Source organism: Myzus persicae, unplaced genomic scaffold (assembly GCF_001856785.1).
Source record: "Myzus persicae strain clone G006 unplaced genomic scaffold, MPER_G0061.0, whole genome shotgun sequence".
Lineage (NCBI taxonomy): Eukaryota > Metazoa > Arthropoda > Insecta > Hemiptera > Aphididae > Myzus > Myzus persicae.
In genome coordinates this window covers 4,844-22,284 of record NW_019100707.1, presented here as the reverse complement: position 1 = coordinate 22,284, position 17,441 = coordinate 4,844, and the positions used below count along the sequence as shown (strand labels likewise).

Sequence of the window (17,441 nt, the reverse complement as noted above, 5' to 3'; positions counted from 1 at the left end):
AAAAAAAAAAATTAAATAAATAATAAATTTAAATATAATCGCAGACATTTGATCAAATTATATGACTCTATGGCAAAAATAAAGTTTATTAAAGATAAATTAGGGGTTGGCATGTATGCCAAAGATGGCGAATACGTTGAGTTTGATGGAAGCTGTGAATGTTCTGGACAAGTAAAAAATTACAAGGAATTCGGTTTTATATTGTTATTCAATCAAAAATTATTTACAATTATAGGTTGAAAAATGGCTAAATAAATTGACAGATATAATGCGTTCATCAGGCCGTCAGTACTTTAGCAAAGCAGTAAGATCCTATGATGAGAAACCAAGAAGATTATGGATATTTGATTACCCAGCTCAAACAGCTTTATGTGGTGTTCAAATATGGTGGACTGCTGAAACTAACGATGCCTTTAATCAACTTGAAATAGGTCATGAAAACGCGCTAAAAGAATACAACAAAAAACAAGTAATTTTAACTTCTTCTCATAAATATTTTATTGTTTAAATACTAATAAATTTGTTTGAGCTAAATCCAAGAATGCTCAACGCTCATATTTTTTTTCTTAGATATCATAATATTTTAATTTGTGTGCATGTGTACCGACCGGCCACTCACAAACATGCGTCGTATATATATTATATATATATATTTTTGGTATATTAGTATTGTTCAAACTGTATTTTCATTATATTTGTTATTATTATAATTGCGAGTACACAAATCACTTTTTATTTTATTATTATGGTTGTGTGTCCACTATTGGGGTAGGGACCAGCTGGCTAGTCTGCGCTAGGTACCATTGTTGTGAATAACTATGAGTACATATTATATCATATGATTTGTTCATTTAACTATGGAACTATACTACTTTCAAATAGCTGTGTTAAAGTATTTTTATCTGTTAGGTTACAATGGCTGTTGATCGTTTTATTCTCTTGGAAAAATAGGTTAAAATTATTATATTATATGTGTTAAAATATTTTAATCATAATCTATCATACAAGTATCTGAGAAAGCATATTATTGTTATAATATATACCCAGCCCAAACATATTATTATGTTTTCAGATAGTGCAGTTGAATGAACTTATTGATTTACTATTGGAAGACTTGACCAAAGGAGACCGCCAAAAAGTGAACACAATTTGTACTATTGACGTGCATTGCCGGGATGTAGTTGCAAAAATGATTCAACAGAAAATTGAAACTGGTTCTGCTTTTCAGTGGCAATGTCAACTAAGACACAGGTAACACAATATAATACTATATATTTAATTTTGGAGTTTAAACATAATTGTGTTTTATAAAAGATGGGATTTAAAAGAATCAGATTGTTTTGCCAACATTTGTGACGCGCAATTTCGGTATTGGTATGAATACTTGGGAAATACTCCTAGATTGGTTGTGACCCCCTTGACAGATAGATGTTATATAACGTTAACACAGGTAATTTGCATTACATTTCGATTGGGTCTGTATGGAAATTTAAGTATAATGTATTTTTAATAATATAATGAAATACTATTTGATCAAGTCATTTTATGTTGAATAATTATATTTAATTTTAATGTTTGTGCTTTGAAATAGTCATTACATTTAATAATGGGTGGAGCTCCTGCTGGACCAGCCGGTACTGGAAAAACTGAGACAACTAAAGATTTAGGGAAAGCTATAGGAATGATGGTCTACGTTTTTAATTGTTCCGAACAAATGGATTTTAGGGTGAATTAATAATACTATTTATTTCTTAATAAAATATTTTGCTTCCTATATGTACATAATAAAAAAAAATCTCTCAATTCTAGTCATGTGGTAATATATACAAAGGTCTTGCTCAAACTGGTGCTTGGGGATGTTTTGATGAATTTAATAGAATATCCGTAGAAGTATTGTCCGTGGTGGCAACTCAAGTTAAATCAGTGTTAGACTCCATTAAAGCGAAAAAGAACACCTGTTTTCTGTTGGGTGATAATGTTAATCTCATTCCAACTATTGGTATGTTTATTACGATGAACCCTGGATACGCGGGACGAGCAGAACTTCCTGAAAATCTTAAAACATTGTTCAGGTAAGTCGATGAACATTTTCTAACATTTTCATCGTTTCATGCTTGTTAATTTTAAATGTATTTATTCAGGCCTTGTGCTATGGTTGTACCAGATTTTGAATTAATTTGTGAAATTAACTTGATTGCTGAAGGTTTCCAAAACGCAAGGTTACTTGCTAGAAAATTCTTAACGCTTTACTCGCTTTGCAAAGAACTCTTATCAAAACAAGATCATTATGATTGGGGATTAAGAGCTATTAAGTCGTTATTAGTTGTTGCCGGATCATTGAAGGTAAAAATGTTGTTATTTATATTATGGTTCTTTTATTCTTTATGTTAAATTAAAATAATTGCTTACACATTTGTGTTTAGTTTATTTTTGTAGTACTTTTATAACACAATAAATATTATCAATCTTAAACAATTTAATTGTATTCTACATTATGATCTTTAAAGATTTAAAATGCATATTTATCTTGAGATAAATATCATACAATTATCAGATTTTAATTTTAGCGGGCAGATAGAAATCGTCCCGAAGATGAAGTTTTAATGCGAGCTCTTCGAGATTTTAACACTCCAAAAATTGTAACTGAAGATACTACTATATTTATGGGACTTATTGGTGATTTGTTCCCTGCACTAGACGTGCCCCGAAAACGTGATTTTGAATTTGAAAAGCAAGTTCGTCAAGCTACAATTGACTTGAAACTCCAGCCAGAGGATAATTTCATTCTCAAGGTCTTTGAAAAAAAAATTAAAAAATATTGTACGTTCTATTGATGATAATATGAATTGTTAATTTTGTTCACGTAGGTAGTGCAACTAGTGGAGTTATTAGAAGTTAGGCATTCAGTTTTTATAATTGGCTTAGCCGGTACGGGCAAGTCTGAGGTGTGGAAAACTCTGTATAGAACTTATGCAAACTTGAAATTTAAACCGTATTATAATGACATCGAACCAAAAGCAGTAACTAATGACGAGTTGTTTGGCGTAATTAGTCCGACTACCAGAGAATGGGTGGACGGTAAGTGTTTATGCACTGGTATAATTCTTGGCTCTTGCTTGTAGTTACAGTAACATTGTATTCTAGGATTATTTTCGTGCCTGATAAGAGATCAATCACAAATGTCTGGTGATGGATCCAGATGGATGGTAATGGACGGTGACATAGATCCTATGTGGATTGAGTCTTTAAACACAGTGATGGACGATAATAAGGTTAGAAATGTTTTTAGTCTTTCACGATTATTATATAGGTATGCTATGGATAATAAATAAGTTTACATTACCCCACACATACAAACTGTTTTGATTTATACATTATAGGTGTTGACTTTGGCAAGCAATGAACGTATTGCCCTGACGCCAACAATGCGTCTGTTATTTGAGATATCCAATTTGCGGTCTGCCACACCAGCCACTGTTTCCCGAGCTGGTATACTCTACCTAAACCCTACAGATCTTGGCTGGAATCCATATGTTTCTAGTTGGATTGACACTAGGGATAATGCAACTGAAAAAGCTGCTCTTCTGGTACTTTTTGAGAAATATGTGCCCATCTGCTTAGAAGCGCTCAAAACAAAATTCAAAATCATAACACCTATACCGGAAATAACGCACATACAAATGTTGTGCACGTTACTTGATTGTCTTCTGACTCCCGTCAATTGTCCCCCGGAAACCACTAGGGATGTGTACGAAACGTATTTTGTGTTTACTTGTCTTTGGGCTTTCGGTTCTGCAACTTTCCAAGATCAGGTTCCTATAATTAGTATTATTATTTAATGTATTTAGCATTCCCATATTATATAATTAAAAAAAATGTATTTAATATTTATTATATACCTTACATGTTTATAATAATAAGTACATTAATTATATTTTGTGATTATAATACTAAATTTGTGGTTTACATAGTTGATTGATTGGCGAGTTGAATTTTCCAAATGGTGGGTAACAGAGTTTAAAACGATTAAAATCCCATCATCAGGAAGTGTGTTCAATTATTTCATCGATCCTGAATCAAAACAGTTTCTTCCTTGGTCAGATCTTGTATCATCATTCGAACTGAATCCAGATATACCTCTACAAGTAATGATTATATTATTTTATAAAAAAAAAATTATCATCATATATCATACCAATTTAAAAAAATATGATTACAATAACAATGTTTCTGAACCTTATACTATTAGATACTATTAAATATTAATATCCCCTGTGTCTTAAATTATGATAATTTATGTTTTTAGGTCTAGGCTTTCTTGATTTTAATGAGTTATATTTTTACTTAAGTTATAATTATTTACAGCAAACACTAGTAAACACAATAGAAACAACTAGGATTAGATATTTCCTTGATTTATTGGTTGATAAGAAAAAGGCAATTATGTTGGTCGGAGCTGCTGGTACTGGAAAATCGGTCATAATTAATGATAAACTCAAATCACTTTCTAATGATTTGTACGCTGTTGCAAATGTACCGCTTAATTTCTACACAACATCTGGTACTTGAACAAAAAAACTAATTTTTTACATATTGAGATATTTATATTTATGATTGTTTATTATTATTTTATTTGTTTTCATATATAATTATTTTTCATCTTTTATTTTTAAGCATGCGTTTTGTAAATAAAAATAAGTAATACATAATTAGCAGCAAAACTATAAACTCTATGCTTTTATATGAGTATGATTAATGAATTTATATAGTTTTATACTGCTAAATTGTTTTTTATAAATATAACTTATGACAATAATTTCAAAAATGGATCTCTTAAAGCATACAATCATACATATTACTAAAACTTTATTATAAGTCTTAATATTATAACTTATCTTTATTAGAAATGTTACAAAAGATTTTGGAAAAACCATTAGAGAAAAAAGCTGGAAGAAACTTTGGACCACCGGGTGGTAAAACACTAATATATTTTATTGACGATATAAACATGCCCGAAGTAAGTTAATATTTTGTATATAATATTTAATTTAAATAACTATTATATGAATATAATATTGGAATTGTGATAAAAAAGAATATTGACATACAACGACAAATGGTCACTTGTGTAATATAAATTAACAAATAAATCTAAATTTTCCATTTAATGATCTATCTAATAATTTATTATTTGCTATTTGTAATTTTTTCAGATAATACCGATACAAATAGTTTACCAAAATTTGATTGAAAAATTTACAAAAATAGTTTATCATAATTTTTAATGAATCTTAAAATTGATTTTACAAATCCATAATAACAATAATTTTTGCTTTGTTTGATGTATATATTTTTAAATTTAAATAAATTTAATTAAAGGTCGATCCTTATGGAACCGTGCAGCCGCATACCCTCATCAGACAATTTATGGATTACAATCATTGGTATGATAGGACAAAATTATGTCTAAAAGATATACAAAACGTTATGTTTGCTTCGAGTATGAATCCAACTGCTGGAAGTTTTACTATTGATTCTCGACTGCAGAGACATTTTTATGTTTTTGCTATGGGGTAATTCTTTAGTATTGCGTACTATTCATGATTTATACATAATTTTTTTTTTCATTTTGTTATGATAACATGTACTTTAGATTTCCATCACGTGATGCATTATACTCAATCTACTCTTCGATTTTAACTCAACATTTAAAAAATCCAGTTAATAAATTCAACAGTACCGTGTTAAAATTAGGAGATTTAATTGTACAGTTGGCGATCAATTTTCATGACAAAATTCTTACAGTATTTTTGCCTACAGCTATTAAGTTTCATTATATATTCAATCTTAGAGATATGAGCAATGTTTTTCAAGTAAAATCCTACTCTATGCCTAACTAAAAAAAGAAGAAATCTTTAAATATTAATACTAATATTATTTTGTTATTAAGGGAATTATGTTCACCACGGGTGAATGTGTCTCAAATACTAGTTCTTTCATTCGCCTCTGGCTTCACGAGACTAGTCGAATTTACTGTGATAAATTGATTGAAAAAAAAGATCAAGAAACCTTTTCAAAAACAATTACTGAACAAATAAAGAAAACTTTTAGTGTGAGTATTTTATATTATTTATTCGTCTTATTACACAGTAATAGTGTTTTATTGTAACAATTCAAAACCTTTTTCATGCAGAACCTAGTAATTGAGGTAAGATAATTGTATTTTACTCATTATGCAACTATTAGTATTCAACCCTCTCAATTATTTGGGAAATATATAAAACTTATTGAATTTCAGCATAAATAATCAACTTAGGTATTATTTACAAACTGATAATTTATTTTTGAGGGTTTGAAAATTAATATTATAAGAAACAATTCATTTTATATTATTTATGACCAGAGGGGTACTCATTGTGGTTTTAATTTTTGATTCAGAAAGACCAGCAGTTTTTTCCTTTAACCATGCAAGCACAAGTTAACACTAACATACCTACAGTTTTTAAATTATTTTATTAATATATATTATAGCTAATATTTAGAAGTAAATTTAAATAACATTTTTTTTTTAATTTAAAACAAACATAATATAATATAATATAACATAATATGATTTTTAACATAATTTAATTATTACGATATTAACATACCTTAAAAAGAAAAAAACATTTTTTTTTAAAAGTATTTATAAATTCAATTTATTACTATTATCTTAAGTCTTAATCTTATGTGTACAGGATATACCAGAAAATGAATACTTGATAAGCCCATTGATATATTCACATTTTGCGGACGGTATTGGTGATCAAAAATACATGCCTGTGAGGTCATGGCCAATACTCCAAAAATTACTAAACGATGCAATGAAGTCATACAATGAATTTCTGGGGGCTATTAATTTAGTGCTATTCGAAGACGCGATGTCACACGTTTGCCGGATAAACCGTATTCTTGAACTTCCTAGAGGCAACGCGTTGCTCGTTGGTGTTGGTGGCAGCGGTAAACAATCATTGGCTCGCCTATCAGCTTTTATATCTTCGCTAGAACCATTCCAAATACAGTTGAGGTCTTCATATGGCATTGCCGATTTGAAAGCTGACCTAGCCACCTTATATCTAAAGGCAGGGTTAAAAAACATTGGCATCATGTTCCTGATGACTGACTCTCAAGTGGCCGATGAGAAGTTCCTTGTGCTCATTAATGATATGCTGGCCAGTGGCGAGATTCCAGAGCTGTTTGCTGATGACGAAATTGATAATATAATTCAAACCATCGCCCCAGAGGTTTTATTATAGGTTAGATTAGGTTCTTAATAATGTTAAATTGACAATCTATAATTTTAGGTTAAAGCATCTGGTTTACCTGAAACTAAAGAGAACTGCTGGCATTTTTTCATCAACAAAGTGAGGTCATTAATAAAAATTGTCTTGTGTTTTTCACCCGTTGGTAGCACATTAAGAGTTCGATCTAGACGATTTCCAGCTCTAGTTACTTGCACTTCTATCAACTGGTTTTACGAATGGCCTAAAGAGGCATTGGAATCCGTATCATTCAGGTTTTTAGGCGATTTGGTCGAACTTCCAGTCAAACTTAGAAGATCAGTATCTTTGTTTATGTCCCATGTGCATAGTTCAGTAAATGATATGTCACTAAGGTATTTAACAAATGATCGTCGTTACAATTATACAACGCCAAAATCATTTTTGGAACAAATTAATCTCTACATGAAACTATTAGTGTCAAAGACCAATGATATTAAGTACGGAATCTACCGATTCCAAAATGGTATTAAACAACTTTTATCGTGCGCTGCTCAAGTAAGTCAAAATAAAATGAGTTATTTATATATATTTAACAATTATGTTTGCTGTTAACAGTTTATTTAGTTGAGCTATTTTTTTTATAAACATAGGTCGATATTTTAAAAGTCGAATTAGATGTACAAGAGATTGAATTATCTAAGAAAAATACTAAAGCTGAAGAGCTAATCAAAGTGGTCCAAAAAGAAACAGAAAAAGTGAAGTATGAAAAATACAAAGGTATTATTCTTTATATTTTTTTATTAATTTATTATTTAAAATGAAAATTAATTGTTTGAAATTAACGATTATTTTTTTACAGCTGCTGAAGAAGAAGACAAAGTTAAATTGATTGAAGAAGATGTTGGTTTGAAACAACGATTGTGTGCAGAAGATTTAGAAAAAGCAGAACCAGCGTTGGTAGCTGCACAAAGTGCTTTAGATACATTAAATAAAGTAAATGCACTATGTTGATAACGTATATTAAAACTAAATACATTGGAAACAGTCAATAAATTAATTTATATAAAATATGTACAGTTATAAAAGTTTCCAAAATGAAAATAATCCATAAAGATAAATTTAAAGAATGAATAAAATAAAATACATAAATACATATATATGTACTATATATACATTAATATGTTATTCAAATATTTTTTTTTATAGTTTTCAATTGTATTTATATTATTTTTATTTTTATCGATATGCATTTAAATTATGTGTAAATTTACATGTGCATACAGATTATGGTGCATATTTTAATAAAATAGTAAAAGCTGAATGTAAATGTTTATAAAATATAAAGTACCTACTATCTATATAGTATATTATGTTAAATTTTTACTGTGTTATCTGATACATAGTGATGTCAAACATTTAACTTATTTTTGTTGTATATTTTAGAATAATTTAACAGAACTGAAATCATTTGGATCACCTCCATTAGCTGTAATAAATGTAGTATCAGGAGTTATGGTATTACAAGCCAAAAAAGGAAAAGTTCCAAAGGATAGAAGCTGGAAAGCTTGCAAGGTACCTAATTAATTTAATATTATTAAAACTATGTAATTTATATTCATTAAAATGCCAAATTATAATGTATACCTAATACCTATACCGGCTACACTTAAAATGTATTCAGTTATATAATAGAAGTATGATTTTTGAAATGAAAATACAATTCTAATTATCACATGAATAGGTAAAATAAAAACAACCCATTTTAAGTTTACAAATTAAAATTAATTATATATTATAATAAAATGAATTTAGTATAACATCTATAAAAATATAGAGTGTATTTATATATTTTTTTTACAAATTTCAATCTATTTTTATTACACATATAAAATATACATTATTCCTACTTAAGTAATAAATAGATCTATTTGGTAACCAACACTATTTTTAATGAGGTTTTATTGTTTCTTCATTGATAGCAAATGTTAAGTATTAATATTATCTACTAAACATAATATATAATTTATTTGTGTATATAACTAGGTAATGATGGCAAAAGTTGATGGATTTTTAGATTCGCTTATAAACTATGATAAAGAGCATATACACCCGGATGTAGTCAAAGCAATTCAGCCATATTTGAAAGATCCAGAATTTGACCCAGACCTAATCGCGTCAAAGTCTTCAGCTGCTGCTGGTGAGTAAAAAGTATAATTTATTTCAGCAATATAATTTAAATAATTAGTATTATTACTATTATTTATGTAATAATTATATAGGTATGCTTATTAATAATGCATATCTTCAACTATACCTACCTGAATACTGAATATATATAAATTATAATATGGGATAAACTCAGTTTTGAAGTTATTTGTTGTATACATTTTTAATAATAATACATTTATATTTATTACAATTTGTAACATTGAACTTCCATATTCAAGGTTTATGTAAATGGGTAATAAATATAATGAAGTTTAATACCGTTTGGCAAGTTGTTGAGCCTAAAAGAAAAGCTCGGGATCAAGCAAACGAAGAGCTGAGCGCTGCTAGGAATAAACTGATGGAGCTTAGAAATATGATAATTGTAAAGTTTAATTTATGAACAATTACGTAGTATTTTATATAACTTATAATTTAAGGAATTGGAAAGGAAACAAAAAATTTTAACCGACGAGTTTGATGGCGCAGTAGCTGAAAAAACTAATTGTCAAAATCAAGCTGATGAAACATCTATGAGGATTGATTTAGCAAACCGACTTGTAAATGGCTTAGCATCAGAAAATGTCCGTTGGAAAGAGAGTGTTTCGACGTAAATTATTTTAGCATTTTTTCATTAGAAGGATAGAACCATAAACAATTTTATTTTACATTTTAGATTGCAAAAAAGTTTGCAAACTTTACCTGGGGATACTCTTATGGTTTCTGCTTTTGTATCATATGTAGGTTACTTTACAAAAATGTATCGTCAAGAACTAATTCAAAATGCATGGTTACCTTTTTTCAAAGAAGTTAAGGTAAATTTATCATATGTGTAAACAAATTGAATTAAAATCAAAATGTGCAATTTATTTTATATTGAGCTCCTCAATTATTAAAATATTAATTTTCAGCCCGAGATACCAATTACAGATAATTTAGATCCGCTATCTTTACTCACTGATGATGCACAAATTGCAGCTTGGAATAATGAAGGTCTACCAAATGATAGGATGTCATCTGAAAATGCAACAATTTTAACTAATTCTGTTAGATGGCCATTGATGGTTGATCCTCAAGTACGTTATATTTTTATTTTTATAACCTTATTTGATGAGTACAGCATAGTTGTGATTATTTTGTTAAATAGCTTCAAGGAATTAAATGGATTAAAACAAAATATGGCAGAAGCTTAAGAATTACCAGACTGAACTATAAAAATTATTTATTTGATATAGAAGTTTGTGTAAGAGATGGGAACGTTCTGTTGATCGAAAATATAGGTGAAAACATTGACCCCGTTTTGGATAACATTATTGGCCGAAACTTGATAAAAAAAGGAAGGTAAACAAATTTTTCTCTGCTAAATAATACATATATTTGATTTCCATTCATATGCAATTTTAGTGCTGTAAAAATCGGTGAAAAAGAGATTGATTACAATCCAAATTTCCGTCTTATATTGCACACAAAATTATCAAACCCACATTACAAACCTGAAATGCAAGCACAGACAACACTAATTAACTTCACTGTGAACCGTGATCAACTTGAAGATCAATTATTAGCAGAAGTTGTGAAAGTTGAAAGACCTGATTTAGAAAAAATGAGGATTAATCTGACTAAACAACAAAATAGTTTTAAAATAACATTAAAACAACTCGAAGATGATCTATTACAGAGACTGTCATCAGCTGATGGTGATCAGATACTCGGTGACAAAGAACTTGTTTTAAACCTTGAAAAGTCCAAAAAAACGGCTACAGAAATTGAAATAAAAGTGGCTGAAGCAAAAATAACATCAAAAGAAATTGACTCTGCCCGTGAAGAATATCGCGTTGCTGCAACACGAGCATCAATAGTTTACTTTATAATGAATGATTTGATAAAAATAAATCCAATGTATCAGTTTTCTTTAGAGGTAAACTATAAAATTTAAGACAAGCTAATTGCTTTTAAAGTTGATTTGTGCCATTTAAGTTTATTAATTTACAGAGTATTTCTTATTTTTTTTAAAAATATTTTATTAAAATGCAACTTATTAATGTTTTTCAGATTATTTTTAAACTACATTATATGAATCAGCTATAATAATTGTTTATTATTCTCTTTTTTATTTATAAAGGCTTTTAGTGTTGTCTTCCAACGAGCTATGAGAGAAGCAGAAAAAGCAGACACATTAAATAAACGAATAGTCAATTTGGTGGATAATATAACTTATCAAACATTTATTTATACTAGTAGAGGATTATTTGAAAAGGATAAGTTAATATTCATTTGTCAAGTCACTATTCAGGTACACATACAACTATATGGTGATGAAGAGTTATTTACTTTTCATTACATGCATTTTATTTCAATTTTTAATGATTATTGAATAGTGATAAATGATAATAATTGATAAAATATATTATACTGTAGGTACAAATTCAAGCAAATAAAATAAAACCGATAGAGTTAGAATATTTGTTGAGAAGGCCAGCAATTTCTGGATTAACTAGTCCATTTGATTTTATTTCATCAAATGTATGGGGAGCTATAAAATCACTTGTTTTAGCTGATGATGAATTTGTGTAAGAAAAAAATTTGCACTATTAATAAATACTTAATTTATTATAATAATGAATCATTTATTTAAATAATGTATTTATTATTAAAGAGGTCTAGACAAGGATATTGAAACTTCGGGTAAACGGTGGCAGTTATACATTGATGGAGAAGCTCCAGAGAATGATAAACTACCTCAAGAATGGAAAAACAAAACTCCATTCCAGAGACTTTGCATAATAAGAGCTTTAAGAACTGATCGAATGACTTATGCTACTAAAGTATACGTCCAAGATGTTCTTGGTCTCAAATATACCAATTTTAGACCTCCAGAGTTCATTGATTCATTCAAAGAAACTACCTGTAAAACACCTGTATTTTTTATATTATCAGCAGGAGTTGATCCAACACGCGTAAATATTACATTATCACCTATATCTTTTAATATATAAAATGTTTTAAGCATACGCAAGTACACAATTTACTTGCTTACTACAAGCATATTATGTTATAGGACGTTGAAGCTGTTGGTAAAAAAAAAGGATTTACAATTGAAAATAAGAACTTTCATAACATATCTTTAGGGCAAGGACAAGAACAAGTGGCAGAAGATGCTATAGAGTTAAGTTCTCGGTTGGGTAATTGGGTTATGTTACAAGTAAATATAAAATTATAGTTAACCCTTAACTCACTTTAACATTAATAAGTCACTATTTATGTTTAAAAGAATGTGCATCTAGTACAAAAATGGCTGCCTTCTTTGGATAAAAGAATGGAAGCATCTTTTGAACATCCACATGTCAATTATAGAATATTCATTAGTGCTGAACCCGCCGCTGACCCACTCTATCACATTATTCCTCAAGTATTTCTTATATAAATGAAGTAATATTTAATTGTAAAATTGTTGTTTGTCTTTTTAGGGTGTCTTAGATTCTTCCATCAAAATTACTAACGAACCACCAACAGGAATGATGGCAAATTTACATAAAGCTTTAGATAATTTTAATCAAGACACACTTGAGATGTGTTCTAAAGAAGCAGAATTTAAAGCAATTCTGTTTAGTTTATGTTATTTTCATGCATCAGTACAGGAAAGATTAAATTTTGGAGCTCAAGGATGGAATAGATCATATCCATTTAATGTGGGTGATTTGACTATTTCTATCAATGTATTATACAATTACCTGGAAGCCAACAATAAAGTTCCTTGGGAGGACCTTAGATATCTTTTTGGAGAGATCATGTATGGTGGACACATTACCGACGATTGGGATAGAAGATTATGTCGGACATACCTTGAAGTCTTCATGAATCCAGATCTAGTACTATTAAAAATGTGTATATTTATACACGCAATACGGTTTCATAAATGTTGTTATTTGAAAATATAGATGGAAGGAGATCTTTTATTTGCACCTGGTTTTGTGGCCCCTCCAAATACAGACTATAAGTCATATCATGAATATATAGATGATTTGCTGCCATCAGAAAGCCCTATACTCTATGGGCTACATTCAAATGCTGAACTTGGCACACTCAGTACAAGGTCTGAAAATTTATTCCAGACTCTATTGGAAATGCAGCCTAGAGATTCTGGATCATCTGGCGGAACTGGTATGTCAAGGGATGAGAAAGTAAGTTGAATTAGCGGTAAAAATCAAATTTATTGGACATATAGTTATGAATGGTACGCAATTTATTTCTAGGTTAGACAAGCTTTGGACGACGTTCTTGATAAAGTTCCAGAACCATTTAATTTAATAGATATGATGAGTAAGGCTGAAGAACAAACTCCTTACGTAATCGTTTCATTTCAAGAATGTGAGCGCATGAATGGATTAATGAACGAAATAAGAAGATCATTAAAAGAGCTACATTTAGGATTAAAGGTATATTATATATTTGTCTAATGATTTAGAGTTATTACACTGGAAATAATAATACAGTGAACAGAAGATAGCAATCATAGTATTATAGTGTTTAGTTTAAAGTTAATTTAATAAAAAAGTAATAACAAGCAATTTACAAAAGAAACAAATTCAATATTGTTAACATAGTTAAAAATTCAGTTAAAATTTTAACCTTGAAATGCATGTTCATGTTCAACTGCATCATTAAATTTAGAAAAATGTGTTTCTATAATTTCTACAATAGAATTTTTTAGGTATTTATATTCAATCAATACTTTCATAATTGAGTTTCTTAACCCACTGTCAAACAAAGAGCCAGCTGCTGTAGCCAATGGGTACTTAGACCTCTGCGGGCAGCGATCTGGTTGTATTACTTTGCAGAGATTGCACGGTCAGCCCGCTTTGTATTTGAATGTGCCTTAATTTTAGGTGTAGGAATGGAATGTTTTTTTGTGACAAAGCACACAACAAACAATGAAACCAAATTATATTGCTTATTATAATTAAAATCTTTTCCATATTTCAATTTCCATTATGATTTTCACTAGGTACTTATATTTATTGAATTTTACATAATACATAAATGGTATTTTCTAAAATTTAGGGGGAACTGACAATAACTGCAGAGATGGAGGCGTTAGAAGAATGTTTGTTCATGGATAGAGTTCCGCCTAGCTGGGAAAAGCGTGCTTACCCATCGTTATTATCTTTAGCAGCTTGGTATGCAGATTTATTAAAGAGATTGCGTGAACTAGAGTCTTGGGTTAGCGAATTTCAGGTAAACTATAATTTATCAACAAAAAATTACTAAATTATTGCAAATATTAAAACATATATTTAATTCATTTTTGTTTTAGCTTCCATCGTCGGTATGGTTAGGTGGGTTTTTCAACCCACAATCGTTTTTAACTGCTATAATGCAGTCCACCGCTCGAAAAATGGGATGGCCTTTAGATAAAATGTGCTTACAATGTGATGTGACAAAAAGATATGAAGAAGAAATAACGTAAGCAAACAAATAATCCTAGAAATTGAGGAAACTGATATTGAATATTGTAAAACTATTAATCATGTTTATGATTTGATTTGATTTCTTTTGATTTGTAGGGTTGCACCTAGAGAAGGTGCCATGATAAATGGATTGATATTAGAAGGTGCTCGTTGGGATTTAACCACAGGTTGTATTGTTGATTCGATTCCGAAAGAATTGTTTCCAATAATGCCGGTTATACACTTTAAAGCTATTATCAAAGACAAACAAGATTTGAGAAATATTTACGAATGCCCAGTTTACAAAATTAAACTAAGAGGTCCAACATACGTGTGGACATTTAATTTGAGAACATGGCAAAAGCCATCCAAATGGATTTTAGCTGGTGTAGCAATATTACTTAGTGTATAGTTATAAATACTGAGTACCAAATAAATGTGATTTAAATTGATGTTTTGTTTATGTTTATTTAATTTGATCATTATAAATCATAAATAGGTACAATAATAATTTTAAGAAAAGGAAAAAGAAAAAAATCATTTATTGCTTTCAAAGAAATCTTTGTTTTAATTTTTGTTTTACTTATACTTTTTCTATGAAACACAATTTTACTGCAACTCATTTCTTAACATTGGTTTTCAGAGTTTTGAGAGATAAATAATAAATGAAAATATAAAATATTTATATGTATAGATAAGTTATATAATATTTTGTTACATTTTTATGATCATAATTCATAATAAATCTGACAAAAACACTCATACATATTAAGCCTAAATACATGCATCCATAATTCACCAATATTATTATAATAGTGAGAATAGCACATACCAGGGTGGTATTAAAACCCACAGCCCGAATGTGGCCATGCAAGCCTTTGTTTTTTGGCCCTCTTTAAAAAAAATATATTTAATAATTTTAGTTTTCTAAGTGATAAATTTAAAAAAAAACTATGGCGGTGGAAGTTCTTCTATAGCGTATTTAATAAGGTGATAACTTGTGTATTATACTGTATTATTATAATATGTTTGTTATAAAATAAAATATGAATAAAAATATTTTTTTCTTTTGGTGGCCTCCATACTATGTACTATGTGCTATGTGCACGAATCAGTTAAGTATTATTAATATTTTTTACTATTGCAATTTTTACATAGAAGTATGTACTATTCTCCCTCCATTTTACATAATAAGTATGTTTTATTACTATACTTATATATATAATAATTTGTTGTTTTTTTCTTTTTGAGCCATTTGCTTGCCCTAAGCTTTGTTTTGTCGGTCTTCAGTGATCTAATAAAGTGTCAGATTTCCTTTTTGAAGTGAGTATAATATATATTATCCTTCATTAGTCAATTTACTAATGTAGGAAAATGATTTTTTTCCAGTTAAAAAATATGACGTCACACAGCATCATCAAGCTTTTGTGCATCATTAATTTTATTGATGACTAGCTGCCCGACCTTCCTCCGGAAGAAATTATTTTTTTATATTTTAATTTAAAACATAAGACTATTTTTTGGCTATACAAATAATACAACGATTATAAAAGAAAAAGAAACAGACATCGTTATCGGTGAATATATGAAAATAATTGGTAATTAGTTAATTATTATTATTATTATAATGAGGGTTCAAAACCAGTTTCCTTCATCTCCAAAATCAAGTTAGATTCTTATATATATAGATAAAAAAATATTTTCTGAAGGAGAAAATTCTTTTGAATGTGGCTATGTCAAAAGTCTTAATTACATACCTGATGTGGGTATACTTAGTCTTAGTGGTCAAGTGCATGCAAGTATGAAAAATAAATTGTATGATGTTAAGGTAAATAACTTTGTGATTTTGATTGTATCATTTATAATATGATTCCTAAAATAATTGTAATATTTAATCTTTACAGATAATTTTCAAAGATAAAAATATTGAACATGCCAGCTGTACATGTCCGACAGGTTTGACAAAATGCCATCATATGGTTTCACTTCTTTTACATGGGCATACTAATATATCTGTAACTGATATATCATGCAGCTGGTCAAAAAAATCTGTAAGAGAAAATGATGAAATATTGATTATTGATGATATGTATGAAAATAATTTTAAAGCTGTTACTGATACACACAATATTGATTTTAAAGCTTTATGCTTTGATAAATTAACAGCAACTAATCAAACAGTTGGATTTTCATGGTTTTTAAGTCCAGAACCTCCAGTTGAAGATTTAAGTGATATTCTTCTATTGGAAAATGTTCTTAATTCTTCAGAATTTAGAAATTCTAAAAATAGTGTTCAAATGTTGTCTGACATTTGTAAGTTATCTTTTGAACAGGTTAAAGATATAGCTTCAATGACCATAGGGCGATATGCAAATGTAAAATGGTGTCTTTCTAGGAAATTTTGCCTTACTTCGAGTAATTTTCATAAAATAATAAAATCGGTCAAAAGTAATCGATATCCTAATTCACTTTTTAAAGGTCTCTTAGGAAAATATTTTGTGGATGGAGTTAAATCGATTGAATGGGG

At 28.9% G+C, this 17,441-nt stretch overlaps 1 protein-coding gene and 1 pseudogene across 1 annotated transcript; both read left to right on the top strand.

Moving 5' to 3' along the window:
* Nucleotides 1-36: 36 nt before the first annotated feature.
* On the top strand, nucleotides 37-15,366 carry LOC111042576 (dynein beta chain, ciliary-like). Its single transcript, XM_022327228.1, has 41 exons — nucleotides 37-171; nucleotides 236-469; nucleotides 1,073-1,251; nucleotides 1,315-1,450; nucleotides 1,592-1,726; nucleotides 1,810-2,072; nucleotides 2,142-2,343; nucleotides 2,568-2,792; nucleotides 2,868-3,078; nucleotides 3,145-3,272; nucleotides 3,381-3,812; nucleotides 3,972-4,145; nucleotides 4,366-4,561; nucleotides 4,905-5,017; nucleotides 5,380-5,573; nucleotides 5,654-5,873; nucleotides 5,951-6,112; nucleotides 6,194-6,208; nucleotides 6,738-7,283; nucleotides 7,344-7,817; nucleotides 7,913-8,039; nucleotides 8,122-8,255; nucleotides 8,706-8,834; nucleotides 9,306-9,459; nucleotides 9,710-9,852; nucleotides 9,908-10,077; nucleotides 10,144-10,282; nucleotides 10,379-10,543; nucleotides 10,615-10,808; nucleotides 10,872-11,385; nucleotides 11,590-11,760; nucleotides 11,886-12,037; nucleotides 12,124-12,424; nucleotides 12,526-12,669; nucleotides 12,739-12,876; nucleotides 12,935-13,336; nucleotides 13,406-13,648; nucleotides 13,721-13,903; nucleotides 14,529-14,702; nucleotides 14,782-14,930; nucleotides 15,032-15,366. Exons 1-41 carry the CDS (start codon nucleotides 70-72, stop codon nucleotides 15,324-15,326), a joined length of 8,562 nt encoding a protein of 2,853 aa, XP_022182920.1. The 5' UTR covers nucleotides 37-69; the 3' UTR covers nucleotides 15,327-15,366.
* Nucleotides 15,367-16,312: 946 nt separating this feature from the next.
* LOC111042577 lies at nucleotides 16,313-16,979 on the top strand (annotated as a pseudogene).
* Nucleotides 16,980-17,441: the final 462 nt, after the last annotated feature.

Coding starts and splice junctions, on each gene's coding strand:
- LOC111042576 (XM_022327228.1), top strand. CDS start 70: ATGGCAAAAATAAAGTTTATTAAAGATAAATTAGGGGTTGGCATGTAT. Junction 10,078..10,143: donor TGGAAAGAGAGTGTTTCGAC/GTAAATTATTTT, acceptor TTTACATTTTAG/ATTGCAAAAAAGTTTGCAAA. Junction 11,761..11,885: donor TTTGTCAAGTCACTATTCAG/GTACACATACAA, acceptor ATTATACTGTAG/GTACAAATTCAAGCAAATAA.